At 43.9% G+C, this 22,289-nt stretch overlaps 1 protein-coding gene across 3 annotated transcripts in view; it reads right to left on the bottom strand.

Annotated features, from left to right (window-relative positions):
- POLN (DNA polymerase nu) overlaps window positions 1-22,289 on the bottom strand; it is a 258,875-nt gene that overhangs the window by 199,536 nt on the left and 37,050 nt on the right. For all 3 annotated transcript variants that reach the window (XM_045017374.1, XM_045017372.1, XM_045017373.1), the window contains 2 exons: window positions 18,643-18,839; window positions 3,924-4,030 (listed from right to left, as the gene is read on the bottom strand). In XM_045017374.1, the coding sequence (XP_044873309.1) occupies window positions 3,924-4,030; window positions 18,643-18,839 (304 nt within the window). The remainder of the gene's footprint in view (window positions 1-3,923; window positions 4,031-18,642; window positions 18,840-22,289) is intronic.

Genomic DNA, 22,289 nt, shown 5'->3' with positions numbered 1-22,289 from the left:
AAGTTTCTTTTCTACACTCAGACTCTGTGCTTGTGAATGGGGAAGTATTGCCTCTTATTGGCACTGCGGGGTGGTGTATAATGTTCCCAGGTTACTGGGTGGGGGCTCGAGCCGATTTTGTGTTGTACTGTTGAAAAGGAACCCCTAGATATTGAATCTAGCCCTGGTTGCTGCCTGCTCCCCCTGGTAGAAGAGTTACATAAGTATTCAAACCCGCTCGCTGGCACATACTACTTCTTTTCTGACCTCTTTCAGGTAGGAGGCAGAGAAGAAAAAGTTTGCCATGTGGCCTCAACTGGACTCATCACAGCCTGATTGATGGGTAAGGCCACTTTGGAGAGAGCTGCTTTAGGCAGAATGTCAATAAGGCTGTGTGGTGTTTCCTTAAGTTCTTCAATTTCCAGTCCCAGGTTCACTGCTGGGCCCTGAAGGCTACTGGGTCCCATGGCAGCCTCATTTAGGGGGAAGGAGGAGGCAGCTTATAATAATAATAAATTAATAATAATAATAATCTTGCACTGGAGGAGGGGCTCCTTCCTCTTCCTCAGCCTCAATGACATCCACAAGAGCCATATCCTGGATGTCAGCACCAGGATTGGTACCAGAGTTGGGGTCTGGTGCCGGGCGGGAAGAAGCAGAAGCCTGACTCTTGGAAACCACCGAGTAAGAGAGGCAATGGAAGAGAAGATCCAGTATGAGGGGAAAGCCCCCAGAGGTTCAGTAAGGCCACTGTACTGGCCAGTGACCCGCTGGCCAGGTGCCAGCTGGGGGACCAGTACCGAAGTCCGGTGGCGCGTAGGCTGGGTACTGGTGGTGACCCTGAGGTTGCACATAGGGTTCCCTTTCAGACTTGGAAGAGGAGTCCTCTCTCAGAGACCATGGCACAGTGGTACCTGCCTCTGCCTCCATGTGGTGCTGGGGGTCCAGGGACCTGTGGCAGACCAGAGATGGTCAGAACATCGGAGACAGGGATGGCTTGCCTCTAGAGAGTGTTGGAGGGCCCAGTGCCAGGAAGGAGCTTGATGCTCCTTGCTCCTTTCAGTTACTGGAGCTAGCAGGCGTCCCATCAGAGTTGGGCAGGGGGACCGGGGGAGACAGTAAATCCCTGGATGCTTGAAAAGTCTCTGGGGTCGACAGGACAGCCAGACTGCTGGTGCCACGATGGCTTCCGGGTGTGAGCGGAGAGTACCACACCGGACTCAATGCTCTGGGTGGAGTTGACGGTGCCATCATGAAGCCAGGAGTGGAAGTGTGGCATGGGTCTCACCGTGATTCCTTCTCCACCACTTGTCCTTCTTCTGCAACAGTGAGCGCCCTCTGTGGGGGCGCTATTTTTTGTGCTTTTTCTGCAGCACCAGAGATGTTGAATGGTACAAGAAAGAGCTTGGTTCCGGAGGAGCACTTTGCACTAACACTGAAGTGATCAGTGCCAAATCAGAGTGGCTTGGCTCTGAGGCAGGTATGAGGGCAGCTTCCATGATGATAGTCATCAACCTGATGTGTCTGTCGTTTTTAATATGGGGTCTGAAGTCCTGACAGATCTGGCACTTGTCCTTCACGTGAGTTTCCCCCAAGTACTTCAAGCAGCTGGACTGCGGATTGCTCATGGGCACAGGTTTGCCACAGGAGGCACAAGGTTTGAAGCCTGGGGACTGGAGCATGCCTGGAGTGAAGATGTCCCTTGATGATAGGAACTATTTACAGTAACTATGTACACTAACACTAATCACAATAACTATATACTCTAAACTATGATAAACTAAGGGTTATAGTCCAAAAACCACTGGGAAGAAGCCTTGCCAAAGCAAGAAGAGTCATTCAAGCAACTGTCATCGGCGGTAAGAAGGAATTGAGAGTGTCTGTGGCTGGTGGTGCCCCTTTTACCGGTGCATAAGCACACAGCAACAGAGGGCGCTAGAGCCAGCCCAATGGATACCACTGAGGGAAAAATTGCTGGCAACAGCGCACACGGCATGCACACACCCTAGCACGGAATGGACATAAGAAAGCACTCAAAGAAGAATATTTCAAGTTCATTTACATTATAGCAAAAGACTAAAAAGGGGTTTTGCAAAGTAGCATTTTCCCACCTTTTTTGTAGACACATTCCTATGACAATAAAACTAAGATCTAAATTACTGTCAACACTTTATGACTCAGACTTTTGTTGAGTGCCTGGGAAGAGATGTTTTTAAAAGGTAGAGAATTTAAATTAGAGGAATAAATTGGGTGATACCAATAGTTCAAAGCTGAGTTTCTACAGTGAAGAGACAATTACTTACTTGTAATACTACTTGTCTGACTGTATTGTTTGACCAGATTCCTACTCTTCTGGTTCCACACCCTAGTGCAAGAAAGGTTGGAACCCCCTAAATCTCAAAGAGTTGGGGTTTTTGAAGCCCAGACTGTTTAGCCCTATTCTGAGACCAATTACCAATGCCTCAATACTCCCTGGATCATTCCACTGTAGTTCCGTCAAGAGAAGGAAGTGGAGTTATCCCTAAATTCTAAGCGTAACTAACAGTCAACGAATATTTATAAGATAGGAGGAGTCCATCAGAAAAAAAGAATTAGCTTTTGAAAATATTGCCTCCTCCTCAACTGTGAGGGGACACAGGTGGATGAATAGGAATCCGGTCAGAAGACATCTTCCAAGAAGCACAATTACAGGTTATCCTTTCTCTAAAGAAGCCATATTAACTGGATTCCTATTCTTAGAGACTAAAACATATGCGGAGAGTTTTCCATGAATCCATAGATTTTTCCAATCATAGAAGAACAAAGGAACCATACCTAGGGAAAGAAGTTACTCACCTTGTGCAGTAATGAGGGTTCTTTGAGATGTGTCCTTCTGTGGGTGCTCCACTGTACATATGTCTGCATCCTTGCTCTGCTAATCGGAGAACTTTGGTAGCAGTGTCCATTCCGCCTGTGCATGCGCTGCTCCTCACCTACCACAAGGTTAACCAGCATGCACAGGCAAACCCTCCTCGATTCCTTCTGTACCACAGAGTCGCTAAAATTTAGCAGTTCTAAAAGAGTTAATCTGTGAACAAACAGCTCCAGCTCCATCTCTAGCCAGGGATGGTTGAGAACGAACTGAGGAGGGTTCGTCCAGGCACGCTAGCTAGTCTCGTGGCAGGCGAGGAGCAGCACATGCGCAGACTGAATGGATACTACTACCAAAATTCTCTGATCAGCAGCACAGGGACACAGACACACCTACAGTGGAGCACCCATCAGGACACTATTCAAAGAAGAACCATGGAGACTTCCAAAATGATAAGGACTGCCATACTGGGTCAGACCAATGGTACATATAGCCCAGTATCCTGTCTCTAACAATGGCAGATACCAGAACTTCAAAAGGAATATACAGAACAGGACAATTTTGGAGAGATCTACCTCTATATTCCCCTCCCAGCCTCTGGCAGTCAGATATTTAGGGTTGTGTAGTGGATTAGCAGTAGTCCCTCCCCCTCTGGGTCAGTGGGAGGCCACTCTGCCTCACTATGTCACTGGGCATTGCTCACTGTCAGGGAATTAGCAGAGCACTGCACAGCCTATGACTCTGGCCTGCAGTCCAGGCAGAGCAGCAAATGAGTCTCTGATCCCCAGATCCTCAAGCAGAGCAAGGCACCAACCAGTCTATGACTCCTGCCGATAGTCAGGGCAGAGCAGCAAACAGTTAGAGGTTCTGGCCTGCGATCTGGGCAGAGCAGCACACAAGTCTGTGAGCCCCGGTCCAGAAAGAGTGGGTAAGTGTCAGTTCTGATGTGATTCTGTCTTTAAAATTACATGTTGCACTATTAATGTCACTGTATAAATGTTTTAATAAAGTATATTTATTATCACTTATACATTGGTTTCAATGGGAGTTTTGCCAATGCAAAGACTGCATAATTAGGCACAAAACATCTTACCTTGTTTCCAGTTAATATCACCACCATAAACATGAAGCAGTGTTCTCAAAAAATCCTTTGCATTGAAGCAAATAACAGTACAGTGTAGTATTTGAAATAGTATTTCCCTGTATAAGATATAAATTAAATTCACTAACTGAGCATTTCATTTTATGACATTACTGAATGCAAAATTTACATTATGTACATTTCTGTTGAACATGAATTAATATCACTTATTTAGTTAAAACAAATAAGGATTCTTACTTCTTGTACAAATAGGCTATCGGGGGTTAGAAATAAATGTAGTTTCTCTCTCCCTCCCCATTGCTTCTGCTGAGCAATGAATAGGAAAACAGGATTGTATTTTCATTTTACTAAGTTAACATTTTTTTCCTAAATTATGGTTTTCAAATTACAACCACTTAGTTGATATGCTTTTATAAGAGAAGGTTACTCACCTTGTGCAGTAACTGAGGTTCTTTGAGATGTGTGTCCCTGTGGGTGCTCCACTCCAGGTGATGGTGCGTCCCAGAGCCGTTGATTGGAGATCTTCGGATCACGCAGCTGCTGTCTCGCGGCATCGTTGGAGTCTGTTCAGCGCACGCACAGCACGACCCCCTCAGTTCTCTCTCTACCATAGAGTTCTCTTTTTTTGAACTCCAAAGTAGAGGGGAGGGGGGTGGGTAGTGGAGCACCCACAGGGACATACATCTCGAAGAACCTCAGTTACTGCACAAGGTGAGTAACCTTCTCTTCATTCGAGTGCTGTCTCTGTGAGTGCTCCACTCCAGGTGAATGTAGAGCAGTACCCACTATGGTTGGGACTTTGGAGTTATGTGCATGGTAGCAGCGGAGAGGACAGTAAGGTCTACTATGGCATCTGCCCTGGAGACCTGTGTAATGGCATAATGCTTGGCAAAGGTATGGTCTGAGGCCCATGTGATCACTTTGCAAATATCAGAATGGGTACAATATGCAGGAATGCCACAGATTGTTGACATGGCTCGAGTAGACTGTGACTGGACTCTGGCAGGGAGTTCTATGTTCTGGGCTTGGTAGCATGATCAAATATAATCCATATCCACTTGGAAAGTCATTGTTGGATATAGCGGCACCCTTGCATCATTCAGTTGTGGAGACAAAAAGTCTAGGGGATTTATGAAATGAAATAAATATTTTAGTGACTTGAATTTGCATTTCTTTCACTCACTCTTCTAGCTGATGTGATGCTAGGAATGCTACCTTCACTGAGACGTGTAGTAAAAAGCAGGTAGTGAGGGGTTCAAAGGGAGGCCTCATGAGGCCCCAGAGCACCAGCTTCAGTTCCCACATGGGTGTGGGAGGGTGTACATCAGGGTAAAGGTTCTGAAGCCCCATGACAAAGTGTTTGCTGGTTGGATGTGTAAATGCCAAGAATCCTTTGATTTTATCGTGGAAAGCATTAATTGCCGTGAGATGCACTTTTATAGAGCTGAACGACAGCCCCAAGTTCTTGAGCTCTACCAGATAGTCCAGCACTATAGGAAGGGGTGTAGTGCAGGGAGTGAGCCCTTTATGCAGACACCATATAGAGAAACATTTATACTTTTGAAGGAACATATTGCGTGTGGAGTCCCGTCTGCTGTTCAGTAATGTGTTTGACCTGTTCCAAACAGGCTAACTTGGAACCATGGAGGAGCCACGCTTTGAGATGGAGCTTCTGCAGCTGTAGATGGAGGATCTGACTGTCGTTTTGAGATAGGAGGTCCGTTCTCATTGGGAAAGTTCGTGGAGGACAGACTGATGCGCAGCAGATAAGGGTACCAGGTCTGCCTGGATACATGCTGGGGCAATTAAGATAATGTTGGCTTTGTCGTCCCTGACCTTGCGTAGGACCCTGTGTATTAGTGGGATCAGTGGGAATGAATACATAAAAGTGTCTTGTGCCACCGAATCAAGAAAGCATCCCGCAGAGCGTGGGGCCCAAGCCCCACTCTGGAGCAAAAGAGAGGGCCTTTGCAGTTCTGTGTCATGGCAAATAGGTCGATAGACGGGAATCCCATAGATGGAATATTTGTTGTGCAACTGTCGAGTTCAGTTCCCATTCGTGGTCCTGTGAAAATCATCTGCTTTGTGTATCAGCCGCAGTATTCTGACATCCCTTTAGGTATGAAGCGGAGATGTTGATGTGATGCTGGATGCATCAGTTCCATAGTTTCATCGCTTCCATGCATAGGGAACGCGATCGGGCCCTGCCTTGTCTGTTGATGTAAAACCTGCATACGATACTGTCTGTCGTTATTCGGATTGATTTGTTTCTTATGAGCAGCAGGAAGCTAAGGCAGGCATTCCATACTGCCCTAAGTTCTTGAAGGTTTACGTGTTGACCACCTTCCTTGTATCATGTGGTGGTCTAGGTGTGCTACCCAGCCCAGTAGGGAGGCATCTGTAGTGATCATGAGGGATGGAAGTCTGTGGTGGAAGAGGACACCTATGAAATGTTCTCTTTTTGTCCACCATTGTAATGCCATCAGTACCGCAGTCGGTGGTGTTACTATCATTTTGAGTGTGCGCTTGGTGGATCTGTATACTGAGCTCATCCAGCCCTGGAGGCACCTCATATATAGTCTGGCATATTTCACCACGAATGTGGTGGCAGTCATGTGACCCAGTAATTGTAGGCACATTAGTGCCTTAATTCTTGGGCAGTTCAACAGTGTCTGTGAGGTGTTTGATGGTCAGGAATCTGGTGTGAGGTAGCGAGACTCTGGCCTGAGTTGAGTCTAGATAGGCCCCAACAAAGTCTAGTTATGCGGGTAGCAAAGTGGATTTTTGAAAATTTATTTGCAGTCCTAGTCTCTGGAAGAAGTTGATGGTGATTCTTCTGATTGTTTCTGTCTCCTTGTATGAATGACCTATGATGAGGCATTCATCCAGGTATGGGAAAAATATGATCCCTTGTTTGTTTCTTGGGTTCCTCAGGTAGGTCCTCTGTGGCCATGGATGTAGGCGGCACAGAGGATACCAATGGGGACCCTGGGTGGTGAGGAAGTGCAGGCGTACTGGGCCTTATAAGCTGCCCATGGGTCCCAGGTTGGCCATTGCATTGGATATGGCATGTGTTTTAGATGTCTTGTATTTTGCTTTAGTGGGTGCTGATGGTCCCACTGCAGTGCCATCTGCCGGTGCTGGATGGTGTGTCAGTGCCAGTGCAGTACCGAGGGTTGCGTTGGCACCAGAGGTGGCTGTGTGGTTGGTGCCGGTTCTGACGAGGATGTCGGTATGTCAGCACTGAGGAGGAGACATGGGTAGTTTGATGTTTCAACTCCTTCATCTTGTGGGCGGTGTGCCCAGTGCTGGAGGTGCCAGGAGAGTTGATAGCGACCTCACAGGGGACCGCTTCTTTTCATTCGGTTCCCTGTGTGGGGAGGTCAAGGCTCGCTTCCTCTTCTCCTGAGAGGGTGGAGCCGTGCCTTTGGTCAGTTCCGACCAGGATGGAAAGCACTTGGGAGAAGATTTAGGTACGTCCTTTTCCGATCTGGGTAGGAGAGATTTCTCCATAAGGATCATTTTCAGGTGCAGGTCTCGGTCGTGCTGGGCCCTCGCCTTCAAGTTGTTACAGTGGGTGCACTTGGCTGGAATGTGCATCTTTCCAAGACACCTCATACAGAGTGAATGTCCGCTTGGCGCAACGTGGCCTCTTTGCAGGAGCCACATCTTTTAAAACCAGGAGAGCCTGGCGTGTTGAAATAAAAAACGAGAGGTCATGGTGGACCAAAAATTACATAGCAGGGTTTTCTTTCCACAGGGAGCAGAGAACTTGAAAAAAAAATGGTGGGAAAAGGTGGGGTTTTTTTAAAAAAAACTATTAACTAACTTATCTAAAGGGAAGGGTAAAATTGGGTTAATCGTATTTTTTGTCAATAGGGCAAGAAACTGCAGTACCGCCCTGAGCTCCATCTTCAGGCAAGGACAGCAGAGAAGGAACTGAGGGGTTGTGACGTGTGCACGCTGAACAGACTCCAACGATGCTGCGAGAGAGCAGCTGCACATGCGCGGCCTGACTAGGCACTGCTACCGAACATCTCCAATCAACAGCGCTGGGACGCACTGTCACCTGGGGTGAAGCACCCACAGGGACAGCACTCAAAGAAAAATATTTCAGTGACTCTTGAATTTGCAAGACTCAGAAGAGATGTTTAAGCATTCCAAAAATAGTGTATAATTTATTTATATTCCCAAAGAAATTATGTTAAAATGGAGTCCAGGTTGATAGAACATATCAGCAATTTAAAGGTAAATACATTACAGGATGTAATTAGCACTCAACCCAGCAATATAAATCAAGGAAATTCTTGAACTCAAAAGAAATCCAAACATGTTAAGATTTGGAAATACAATTAGGGCATCCAGAGCAATGTACTTTTGTCCTGTAGTGGCAGCATACTGTGATCATATGATGAAGGCATTTTAGTGTTTGTGGCCCCAGATTTCTTTAAACTGATATTTAAAGACAGGTGTTTTTCCTCTTCATGGAGTCACTACAGGGCAGAGTTAATATATGCTGGGTGTCCTGACTGTGTTCAACCTCCCTTGAAGAAGAAACTTGCAGTTATGAAGAAAAATAGTAAAAATGACTATTAATCCTAAAAAAAAATAAATCATCAAATGTGATCTACACACCAAATGTTAGGAGTTTTAAATATGGGAGGTTTGAAGCATCTGCATTTTTCTGTTATTAAGAGAATCTGAGTCCAAATAAAATCCAACACCAGGTGCTAAATTTTTTAAGGGCCCGTTTCTTAACCATTCCTAGACTAATTAACAGATTCACTTATAAATTCTCAGAAAATTCTATACTCAAAGAGGTGTAATTTTAGGAAGGATATGATGTATTCTTCATATACAACAAAGGGGTTAAAAATCCCACTTTAAGTGCAAAACTCAACACAACTGGCATCTCCATAACAAACTTAATCATGCTATTGGTGCTACGATAAATTAAATCAGCAGTTTATGCAGGCAGATTAGTGAAATCATGATTTAAATAGTTACTGAAAGCTACAAACAAATTGTTAATATTTTAACACTGTACAAAGTGATATTTAAATATAACCTGCTTGTTGCTATAAGTTCCCTTGGGAATAGCATAAGCATATCACACTACTTTTCATCCTTCTCAAACTGTTTACAGTTTGTTTGCCTGTGCTGTATTTAAGAATTTCTGATACACAGTTATAAAAAGCAGGGAGATTTATGTAGACTTTGCTATGAATCAAAACTAGGGTGTCACTAAAAGGAGTACTCATGGACAAAAAAAATTGTGTTTAATAGTAAACAAAGCTTTAAATAACAGTGGACTAATAGATACAGGTTTTGTCTAAATGCTCATGATTCCACATTAAAATGATATGCTGGTTTTATAGAGGTGAACTATTGTATACAGTAGTTCACTGATGACTTGCACAATTTATAATCTGAATGAAAAACTGATGTTGGGATTTCATATTACTAAAACTTCACTTTTGAAAGCTCTTTAAAGGAAGAGATTCTTCTATTTTTCTGAATTGAACAGCACAGTGCTCAGTGTAAGTATTAATAATAATTTACATTAAAATTACTGGCAGAATCTGATTAGTAATAACTAGCACTTTTACATTTACAATTTTATAGATGGGGAGAGTGAGACATAAACAAGTAAAGTGACCTGCCCGTTGATATAGTTAACTCAAGAACTGTGACAGAACCTAAGTCCCTGTCCCTGATCTTATACTTTATAAAGTATAATTAATTTTGACAATCTGATTTTGTTGTTGTTTTGTTTTTTACTTTTTGCTCATTTACAAAATTCAGTAATTCACAATAGACCTCCCAGTCATTAGGGTAAATTAGCTAAATTCTAATAAATTTTAAAAATTTGACTAACGTTACATTCTGGTCCCCTTAGAATTCTAAGTCTTATGTCTCCCAAAGTCTGACATCTATAATATTATACTAGATTTTTTAAATAAATTAACAATGGAATTTGAATAACTTAGAAAAATTGGATATTTAAAAGAAACAAATGCAATTTTTAAAATTAAGTGGCAATAGCGAAGAGAGATTTATATTTTAAACACACTATCTTATTATTTAGACTGAACTTTTTATCTATACTATTATAAAAATTGCTATTGGCTGCTAAGGAATATCCTCAGGAACCTTAAATACTATTAAAAAAAAAACACTATTCAAAATTTTTAAAAAATTATGAATACAGGTTAAAAAGCTGTGCTGTAATCCTGTTCATATGTTCTCTTTAAGAACGCCCATCAAAAATCTCCCAGAAATGAAATACAACATCCACAGGCAAGAAAAATAAAATTGGAAAGGAAAGTTATTTACCTTTAGTATCTAGAGCTATTCAAGATGTGTTGTTTACCTGTGTTCCACTTCTAGTTGTATGCATGTGCCTCATGCACTGGAGATTGGAATGCTTTAGCCAGCAATGTCTGTTGGTCACACCTGCTCCCCTGATGACCTCGAGGCCCTCTCCCTATGTGATATAAAAGGGACCAAGTGACCAACCATCCTCAGTCCCAGCACCACTATCAACTCCAGGCTATTGGTCTCAACAGTAGTGGGGAAAAAGAGAGCGGGTTATGTAACACATGTAAACAACACATCTCTAAGAACTCCAGTAACTAAAAGTAACTTTACTTTCCATTTTGAATGCTTGTTTACATGTGTTCCCAAGCAGTAGGTAATAGATGGAGCAGGGTACTGCAAGTCTGATTAAATAGAGAATGCAACACAGCCTTCTCAAACTGGGCATCTGAATGAGATTCCTGAACTAAAGTATAATGGCAGGTTACAGAGTAGCAGCTGTGTTGGTCTGTATCCGCAAAAAGAACAGGAGTACTTGTGGCACCTTAGAGACTAACAAATTTATTTGAGCATAAGCTTTCATGGGCTACAGCCCACTTCTTCAGATGCACAAAATGGAGCATATATTGAGGAGATATATATACACACATACAGAGAGATGAAAAGGTGGGAGGTGTCTTACCAACTCTAAGAGGCCAATTAAGTAAGAGAAAAAAAAACTTTTGAAGTGACAATCAAGATAGCCCAGTACAGTTTTATAAGAAGTGTGAGAATACTTACAAGGGGAGATAGATTCAATGTTTGTAATGGCTCAGCCATTCCCAGTCCCTATTCAAGCCTAAGTTGATTGTATCTAGTTTGCATATCAATTCCAGCTCAGCAATTTCTCATTGGAGTCTGTTTTTGAAGCTTTTCTGTTGCAAAATTGCCACCCGCAGGTCTGTCATTGAATGACCAGAAAGGTTAAAGTGTTCTCCTACTGGTTTTTGAGTGTTATGATTCCTGATGTCAGATTTGTGTCTATTAATTCTTTTGCGTAGAGACTGTCCGGTTTGGCCAATGAACATGGCAGAGGGGCATTGCTCACACATGATGGCATATATCACATTGGTAGATGTGCAGGTGAATGAGCCTCTGATGGTATGGCTGATGTGATTAGGTCCTATGATGATGTCACTTGAATAGATATGTGGACAGAGTTAGCATCGGGCTTTGTTGTGAGGATAGGTTCCTGGGTTAGTGTTTTTGTTCAGTGATATGTGGTTGCTGGTGAGTATTTGCTTCAGGTTGGGGGGTTGTCTGTAAGCGAGGACAAGTCTGTCTCCCAAGATCTGTGAGAGTGAGGGATCATCTTTCAGGATAGGTTGTAGATCTTTGATGATGCGCTGGAGAGGTTTTAGTTGGGGGCTGAAGGTGACAGCTAGTGGTGTTCTGTTATTTTCTTTGTTGGGCCTGTCTTGTAGGGCCTGTCTTTGTTGGGCCTGACTTCTGGGTACTCGCCTGGCTCTGTCAATCTGTTTTTTCATTTCAGCAGGTGGGTATTGTAGTTTTAAGAATGCTTGATAGAGATCTTGTAGGTGCTTGTCTCTGTCTGAGGGATTGGAGCAAATGTGGTTGTATCTTAGAGCTTGGCTGTAGACAATGGATTGTGTGGTGTGTCCTGGATGGAAGCTGGAGGCATGTAGGTAAGTATAGCGATCAGGTTTCCGGTATAGGGTGGTATTTATGTGACCATCGCTTTTTAGCACAGTAGTGTCCAGGAAATGGACCGCTTGTGTGGATTGATCTAGGCTGAGGTTGATGGTGGGATGGAAATTATTGAAATCATGGTGGAATTCCTCAAGGGCTTCTTTTCCATGGGTCAAGATTATGAAGATGTCATCAATGTAGCGCAAGTAGAGTATGGGCATTAGGGGACGAGAGATAAAGAAGCATTGATATGTATACTACAAGTAGTAGCCCTACATATATCAGCTACAATTATCCCGCTAGGACACATCTGGGAGGTGGGATGGAGGGGATAAAGGGGACAGTCAGACCTCCTCCTGCCCAGGGCTGATTGTCGGACTCTCTCTCCTGCCTGGGCTCTCCTTCCGCCCCGCAAATCCTTCATCGGGAGGTAGCCTGGGCTCAGGCTCTCCATCCCACCCCCAACACTCCCCCAGTCCCATACCTGCAGGCAGCAGCTGGGCTCTGGCTGTCAAAAGCAGCAGCACAGAAGTAACAGTGGCAAGGGAGCACTAAGCCTGCCATGAAAAGTGATATTTAACAGTATCACTTTTCACACAGCCACTCTTACTTCTGCACTGCTGCTTGGGCAGCAATGCCTTCAGAGCTGGGTGCCCGGCCAGCAGCCCGTTCTCCGCTCTGCCTTCACTGCTGGGCAGCAGAATATGTACTTGTGTGTGTGTGGTGGGGGGTGAGAGTGGGGGGTGACCCTGGACACAAAGAAGGAGGGGGGGGTGCAACAAAATAAGTTTGAGAACCGTTGCTCTAGTAGAAAGTCACCTAACACGATCTGGGAGTTCTTAACTGGCCACCTTATAACTTTATGCAGTGATATACCCAACTGGAGATTGAGTCAAGACTGCCGGACTCCTGGATCTCTTGGCAACAGAAATAAATAGCCTAGGGGACTCTTTGAATGGTTTTGTTCTAGACGAAATGATAGGGTTGCCAGGCATCCGGTTTTTCACTGGAACACCCGGTTGAAAAGGGACCCTGGCAGCTCCAGTCAGCATAGCTGACTGGGCCGCTTAAAGTCCGGATGGCTGCAGGTGGGCAGGCAGGCTCTGTGCCCGGCAGCCATAGGTGCTGACTTTTGCTCCCACCAGTGGGTGTTTGACTGCCCCCAGCCCCGCCCTGACTCCATCTCTGTCCCGCCCAGCCCCCATTCCAACCCCTTCCCCAAAGTCCCCATCCCAACTCTACCCCCTCCCTGTCCCTATTCTGACTCCTTCCCCAAATCCCCATCCTGGCCCCAACTCTTCCCCACCTCCTCCCCTGAGCATGCCAAGTTCCTGCTCCTAACCCCCTCCAAGCTCCTCCCCCTCCCTTCCCAAGGTGGAAGCACTGCGAGGTAGGCAGAAGAGTGGAGAGGTGGTGCTCTCAGGGGAGGAGGTGGAGCGCGGGGGGAGCTTAGCTGCCGGTGGGTGCAGAGCACCCACTAATTTTTCCCCATGAGTGCTCCAGCCCTGGAGCACCGATTGAGTCAGCGCCTATGCTGGCAGCTCCGCGTGGCTCCCAGGAAATGGCGACATGTCCCTCCAGCTCCTAGGCAGAGGGGCTCCACGGGCAGGCACCGCCCAGAGCACCAGCTCCACAGCTCCAATTAGCCAGGAATGCTGTGGCTGCAGCCAATGGGAGCTGTGGAGCCAGCACTTGGGACTGAGCCTGTGGGTGGGGGCAGTGCCTGTGGGCGGGGGCAGGGCATGGAGCCAACCTGGCAGCCCCTCCGCCTAGGTGCCAGAGGCACATGCCGCCACTTCCTGGGAGCTGTGCAGTCTTTCTCTGTCCCCAAGAAATGCCGGGGCTACCTGAGGCCAGCACCACCTGGAGCCCGCACCCCGCATCCCCTCCCACACTCAATCCCCTGCCCCAGCTCTGAGCTCCATGCTGCATGCTGAACCTCTTGGCCCCAGCCTGGAGCTCCCTCCTACACCCCAAACCCTTCATCACCAGCCCCACACCAGAACCCGCACCCCTAGCTGGAGCCCTCACTCCCCACCCCCCCAACCTCCTGCCCCAGCCCAGAGCACCCTTCCACACTCTGAACCCCGCGGCCCCACTCCCAACCCCTCCTTCATGCCCAAACCCCTCATCCCCGGCCCCACCTCAGAGTCTGCAACCTCAGCTGAAGCCCTCATCCCCTCCTGTACCCCACCCCCTGCCCCAGCCTAGTGAAAATGAGCAAGTGAGTGAGAGTGGGGGAAAGTAAACGATGGGGGGGGGATGGAGGGAGCGGGCAGCAGAGCCTTGGAGAAGGGGCGGGGCAGGGTATTCGGTTTCCTGCAATTAGAAAGTTGGCAATCCTACAAGACAAAGTTTGGATCTTGGTCCTGCTAGTGAAGGGGGGGCTGGACTTGATGACCTTTCAAGGTCCCTTCCAGTTCTAGGAGATAGTTATATCTCCAATTATTTAATTTTAAATTTTAATTTTAATGGAAAACATCAGAGTATAACTTTAACACTGAAAAATCATATATGGGGATTTCCATCATGAGAGCTTGCAATTCCAAGACCCTGCATGCCAATGTATAGGGCCCTACCAAATTCACAGTCCATTTTAGTCAATTTCAAGGCCCAAGGATTTTAAAATTGTTCAATGTCACGATTTCAGATATTTACATCTTAAATGTCACGGTGTTGTAAACATGGAGGTCATGATCCAAAGAGGATCGTGGGGGGATTGCAAAGCTGTTGTAGGAGGATCACGGGATAGCCACCCTCACTTCTGTGCTGCCTTCAGAAGCCTCTGCCCAGGCCCAGAGCTTCCTGCAGCAGCAGGAGGTACCCAGAGGTGGGTCTGATCTCCCTCCGAGAGTGGCTGTGCAGGGGAAGAACAAGTCCTGTGTCTCGCCATCCAAGCCGGAACTAGCAGTTAGGAGCCCCGACTGGGGTGCTCCCAGAAACATAGGGGAGATCACATTTCTTGGGGAAAGAGTTATTTCACAGTCTGTGATATGTTTTTCACAGCCATAAAACTGGTAAGGTCCTACCGCAAGGATCGGCAACCTTTGGCACATGGCCTACCTGGCAGGCCGGGCCAGTTTGTTTACCTGCCGCGTCCACAGTTTCAGCCGATCACGGCTCCTACTGGCTGTGGTTCGCTGCTCCAGGCCAACGGGGCTACAGGAAGCGGTGCGGGCTGAGGGATATGCTGGCCACCACTTCCTGCCACCCCATTGGCCTGGAGCCGCAAACTATGGCCAGTGGGAACCACGATCGGCCGAACCTGCGGACACGGCAGGTAAACAAACCGTCCCGGCCCGCCAGTGTAAGCACCCTTCATAGAAAAAAGGAGTAATGAGCACAAGGCTAATAGCTCAAATGGAGGTCCCACCAAGTAGGTAAGTACCACATTAAGATTCTAAGATAAAAGTAAGTAAAGTAAAATATGTTATCTTATTGAAGGAAAAACTCTCAGAAGACAAACTTTTCACAAACTTTTTAACTGAAGGATGAGATGGTCGTGAATTGATGGATGATGTGCAGAGATAGCAGCCAAACAAACACGTAATGAGCTTAGCAAGAAACCAAAGGTTTTTAAGAATAATAGATACTCGATATGAAGGACTGATGTCTCTCATGGGGAAGAATTAACTGAATGGATGAAAAACATTTCCATTTTGCAGTCCTCAGAGACTGCTTCCTGCTCTGAATCAACATGCTGTATATATCAACAGAACTGTTAGCCAGACAGTTTCCATACTGTGAGGTTTAGGAACAACAAATCTGGATGAAATGTTGTCCCATTGTTCTGAATAATTAAGTCTGGTAGATACTGGAGGTGTCAGAGAGATTTTTTATTTCTTTGAACCAGTATTGCCTGGGCCAGTCTAGGGCTATTAGGATGACTGAGGCCTTGTCTGGTCTGACCTTCCTTAATACACGTAGGGCCAGAAGAACTGGGGGATAAACATACAACATGGCCTGAATCCAGGGGATTAGAAAGGCATCTTCTTGAGAACTCAGACTCTGTCCTCCCTTGGACAAAATACTTTGCATTACTTGTTCTGGTCAGCTGCAAACAGTTCTATGCAGGGTGCAACCTACTGATTGAAAATGGACTTGATGACCATATCCTTTAAGGACCATTTATGATTCAGAGAAATATGTCTGCTTAGACTGTCTGCCAGCATGTTGCATAGTCCTGGAAGGTGATCTACAATTAGTATTATGTTGTGCAGGATACATCAATTCCACAGAATGATTGCTTCCGTGCACAAGATTGTTGATATGGTTCCCATGTATGTATTCATAAAACATTGTGGTGGCATTGTTGATTCTCATCTGTACACTCTGATATTTCATATGAGGTAGAACGCATAAACAGAAGAATCTCAAATAGGAGCAGAGTGGTTATTTTAACCTCCGTATCTGGCTCTGCAAGAATACTGTGTCCAGTTCTAGTGTCCACAATTCAAGAAGGATGTTAATAAACTGGAACAAGTCCAGAGGAGAGCCACGAGCATGATTAAAGAATTGGAAGACATATCCTACAGCGACAGATTCAAGGTGCTCAATCTATTAAGCTGAGCAAAAGATAGGTTAAGAGGTGACTTGATTACAGTTTATAAGTACCTACACAGGGAAGAAATATTTGATAATGAGCTCTTCAATCTAACAGAGAAAGGTACAACACGATACAATGACTGGAAGTTGAACACAGGCAAAAATTCAGACTGGAAATAAAGTGTAATTTTTTTTAAACAGTTAGAATAATTAATCACTGGAACAATTTACCAAGGGTTGTAATGTCACTGGAAATTTTAAATCAAGATTAGACTTTTTCTAAAAGATATGTACTAGGAGGCCTGTGTTATACAAATAGACTAGACTGTCACAATGGTCCCTTCTAGTCTTGGAATCTATAAATGAAAAAAAAAAATCTGTAATTGGGGTCACCAGAATACATAAAGCCATGTGACCTTAAAACCAGAGACATGTTCTTGAAATAGTACATGATTTGTTTTGCAGTTCATTTATCAACTCTGACCTCTTGTTGAATCTGCCCTGCAGTAGGTACACTCAAGCCATCATGGAATTGATTAGAGTACCAATAAACTATCTTTTGTGTTGAAATTAAGTGAGACTTCCAGGTTCCCTCTCAGTCCCAGTCTGGACAACAGATGTATGATGTACTGAACACTGCTTATCACCTGCTCTGGAGATGATCCTCTCACCAACCAATTGTCCAATAACATGGACACCAGCAAAGCCTTCCAGGCTGCCTCCTGCTGGAAAGAGAGGGGAGGGGCTGTTTTCGGAGCTTTCTTCTTCCTGGAGACATAAAGAAGTGAACCAATCCTTTTTCTTTTAAGGAAGCCTTGAGAGATCTTCCTCTGTGCTCCTGAGAGGTGTGATGCCTATCTCTGCTCGCAGCCACAGAAGCAGGAGCAGGCAGAGCCCCAGAGATAAAGGCAGTTACAGGACACTTTTCCCTGAGGACAATCCCAGACTAGAGAGATCCTTTCTCCCATCTGGTTCAGAGACCAGCCTTATAGCTTTCTCTAAAAGGAACAACTTCATCCTGATGTCCCTAGATTTAGTCGTCCTCATTGTAAGGATTTTACAATTCTTCAACTTTTCTTTTATATATCCCTCACTTTAAAGCCTGGCTTTTTCTGTCCCAACATCACGCCAGACCCGCTCATCCCCACCTCCCGTACAGGGTAAAAAATGAACCTAGAGAAAGCTGAAACCTACTAAAATATTACACTGATCACTATACTAAATATCTAGTCTAAATAATTAACTATTTACAAAGTCAGAATAAAATATGCAACTGGAAAAAGAGTGGACATTGCTGTCTGCGTCAGTCTCACATCCAGGGGCAGCTGAAAGGAACTGAGGGCCAGCTGGACACTTTGCCTCCCCACCCCCACTTATACTTTCGAGGTCACCAGGAGAGCAGATGCAACCAAACAACATTGCTGGCTAAAGCATTCTGATCTCTAGCACATGGGTAGGGTGACCATATGTCCTGTTTTGGCCAGGACAGTGCCTTTTTTAAGCCCTGTCTCAGCCGTCCTGACTTTTTTGGCAAAAGTTTGGCGTGCACCCCTAGAGGGGCAGAGAGGAATGTGCGTGTGTGGGGGGTGGCGAATAGGGCTCTGGTGAGCAGCGACACCAGCCGTTGGGAGAGGAAGCAGGCAGGGTTCGGGCAAACAGTGATGCCAGCCGCATGGGGGGAGGCAGGGTTCAGGCGAGCAGCGACGTCAGCCTTGCGGGGGGCAGCAGGGATCGGGAGAAGAGTGACACCAGCGCCACATGGGGAGCAGGCTGGGCTCAGATGAGATCCCTGTGCGTGGCAGATGCAGGGCTGGGGCCAGCAACTCGGGTCAGTCCTGTGCTTGGGGGGAGGGGGAGGCAAGGCACAGGCCAGCCCCATGTGCAGGGGGGGAAGAGGGCAGGGAACGGACAGCCCCACGAGTTGGGGGAGAGGGGGCATGGCTTGGGCAAGCAGCCCCACGCAGTGTCCCATTTTCCCTTTGGGAAATATAGTCACCCTACACATGGGGCATATGCACACCACCAGAAATGGAACACATGCAAATAAGCACTCAAAGAAGAATTACTTACACATTTGTTGTAGTATTTAGCAGTGATGTTGATTGTCACTGTTTTTTACACACATACAGAACAAAGAGATTACTGTATGTTCCCTCACCTGATGTACTTCTTATGAGTCTGTTCCTGTTGCTCCCAAACAGAAGAGTGCTCTATTTTTAAATAAATAAACTTATCATTTCTGGTACAGGCATCCCGAACAATTGGATTAACAACTGAAGAGCCTTTGGAAGGACACAGTTGGTCTGTCTGTCTCTTTATTAACACAACAATTCCTCTTACTGATGAGACTAGGCCCTAGAAGTACAATTGATTAAGATGAGTAATATTTTTCTACTGAGCACCTTTATGCAATTCTACATAGAAATTTCCACATTTCCCTAGATGCAGTGTGTTATGTACATTACATTTATTTAAAAAACAAACATATTTTTAGGGCCGTCAATTAATGCCAATTAACTCAAGCAATTAATGCAAAACAAATTAACTAGATGAAAAAATTAGTTGTGATTAATCATAGTTTTAATCACACTGTTAATAATAGAACAACTTATATTTATTATAAATATTTTTGGATGTTTTTCTATATTTTCAAATATATTGATTTCAATTACAGCACACAATACAAAGTGTACAAGGCTTTATATTATTTTTTATTACAAATATTTGCACTGTAAAACAGATAAAAATTAGTATTTTTTAATTCACCTAATACAATTACTGTAGTGCAATCTCTTTATTGTGAAAGTGCAACTTACAAATGTAGAGTTTTTTTACATAACAAAAACAAAACAATGTAAAACTTTAGAGTCTACAAGTCCACTCAGTCCTACTTCTTGTTCAGCCAATCACTAAGACAAACAAGTTTGTTTACACTTACAGGAAATAATGCTGCCCGCTTCTTATTTACACTGTCACCTGAAAGTGAGAACAGGCATTCACATGGCACCGTTGTAGCTGGCGTTATAGGAAAACCAACCTTCTGTTGGTGGCATCTGACTCAGATGACGAAAATGAACATGCATTGGTCCAGTCTGCTTTGGATTGTTATTGAGCAGAACCTATCATCAGCATGGATGCATATCCTCCTCAGGAATGGTGCTTGAAGCATGAAGGGACATATGAATCTTTAGCACATCTGGCACGTAAATATCTTGCGACACTGGGTACAACAGTGCCATGTGAATGCCTCTTCTCACTTTCAGGTGACATTGTAAACAAGAAGCAGGCACGATTATCTCCAGCAAACATAACCAAACATGTTTGTCTGAGCGATTGGTTGAAGTAGGACTGAGTGGATATGTAGGTTCTAAAGTTTTACATTGTTTTATTTTTGAATGCAGTTATTTTTCTGTACATAATTCTACATTTGTAAGTTTAACTTTCATGATAAAAAGATTGCACTACAGTACTTGTATTAGGTGAACTGGAATATACTATTTGTTTTGGTTTTTTACAGTGCAAATATTTGTATTAAAAATAAATAGAAAGTGAGCACTGTACACTTTGTATTCTGTGTTGTAACTGAAATCAATATATTTGAAAATGTAGACAACATCCAAAAATGGTATTCTATTATTGTTTAACTGTGATTAATTTTTTTAATCGCTTGACAGCCTTACATATTATTATTATTACATATTTCTATTTAGTAGCACCTATAAGCCCCAGTCATGGACCAGACCTCATTGCTGTAGACACTGTACAAACACAAATCAAAAAGATGGTCCCTGACTCAAGAGTTTACAATTTAAGTCATTAACCCTGGATGCTCATTTAAAAACACAGTATAAAATACTATATAATATTAAAGACTACTCATAACATCTTGGCATATAAATACATACACATCCAACTACTAATATGAGAATAGTAGACTAAATTAACCCTTCCAATTCTCGGCACACACTTTCTCAAAAACCTGGAGGAAAAAGATGTTCTTTGCCTTAGAGTCCAGAAGTTTCTGGTGGACCAAGACAGAGCAGTGAATTTCAACAAGTTAGGGAAATCTCAATAAATACCTGCCAGTGACTCTCTGAGTTTGTGTTGAGGGAGCTTCTGCTCAAGCGCCTTACCTGTTCACAACTGCAGTATGGCCTAAGTATAACTGCAATATGGCCTAACATTACTACAATGTATTAACATCTTTTAAATAAGTTAAAAAATAAACTTGCATCAAAATGCAGCCTTCTCAAATTTTAGTGAGTGAAAGGAGGCTGCTTTTTAAAGTATATACAGAAATGGGAGAAGGGGACTATTTTTAAGATCAATACGAGCTTTATAAATATGCCACAAAACCATGTATTACAATAAGTATCTACAATACTTGTGGTCTTCATAGTGGAGTGGATGCTGATATTTACATTTTTCCAAATATAAGTAGTTTCAGTTTCTTTTGTGCAGAAAAGCTTTTGCATTAGTTATTTTTGGTTTCAGTTAAATTAAGAGGTGCAGAGATAATATTTTCTTCATTGGGACTATTTCATTCAAAGTTGAGAAATAGAGCGGGAGATAAAAAAGCAGAAAACATTATTTATAGATTGGAAAACAAAAACCAGCTGAGAGACAATGAGATCTACTAATTCTAAAAAACTTGAAGGGCATGGAGCTAGATTTTCAAAAGTATTTAGGCACCCAAAGATGCAGCTAGACAGCTAAAAATACAGATTTCAATGGGAGTTAGGCACCTAACCTGCTTAGGGACTTTTGAAAATCCTACTAGGTACCTAAATACTTCTGAAAATCCAGCCCAGGGAAAACAGAAAATCTGTGAATTCATTAACTATAGTTAATACTTTGTTTAATAAATCAGTTTTAAATGCAAAGTATGTTTTGACATATTTACTTTTTTTTCCCTTATGTATCCAACACATTTAAGGTAGCCACATTTAATTTTTTTTTTTAATTAAATGCTAGTTTTGTGTATTTTAAATTGAATTCCAATTTCAATTCAAATGCCACTTGATATAACTCATGAATACAAAATTAAGCACCTAGTACAATAAGAAATATATCAGTGACAATTTCTAAATCAAGATTGGCTGTTTTTCCAAAAGCTATACTCTAGGAATCATTTTGAGTAAGTTCTATAGGCTGTGCTATACAGGACTTCAGATTAGATCAGCAGTTCTCAAACTGTGAGTCGGGACCCCAAAGTGGATCAGGACCCCATTTTAATGGGGTCACCAGGGCAAGCATTAGACTTGTTGGGACCCAGGACTGAAGCTGAAGCCTGAGCTCCACCCCCACCTGGGGCAGTGGGGCTTGGGCTGCAGCCCCCTCCCCCGCCCCCCAAGGCTCGGGCTCCGCCACCCACCCCCAACCTCCTGGGGATCATGTAGTAACATTATTGTCACAACGGGGGTCATCATGCAATGAAGTTTGAGAACCCATGGATTAGATTATCACAATGGTCCCTTATGGATTCAGAATCAATGGTAAGTTTTCATATTCTAACACAATAAAAATGTAAAAATTTAGAATCTGAATACATTTATATTGAGCTATGTAAATGCTTAAATAAAATATTTACAGATATAGTGTTTCCTCCTGGTTAGCAAAGAGAACCACCAAATTTAGTAAAGATTTATATATAATATTTAGCATATATTTATATTATAGTATATCTAGTTGTGAATTAACATGTTTTAATGGTTATACCCATCAGTGCAGCAAACCCTGCAGGACCTTCCCTTCGAGGGCGCGGGGATTTTTTCAGAGCAGACAGACTCCAAGCTGCACAGCTTG

Source organism: Mauremys mutica, chromosome 5, assembly GCF_020497125.1.
Source record: "Mauremys mutica isolate MM-2020 ecotype Southern chromosome 5, ASM2049712v1, whole genome shotgun sequence".
Taxonomy (NCBI): domain Eukaryota; kingdom Metazoa; phylum Chordata; order Testudines; family Geoemydidae; genus Mauremys; species Mauremys mutica.
The sequence above is the reverse complement of the archived record's forward strand: the minus strand, read 5'-3'. Positions and strand labels throughout refer to the sequence as shown.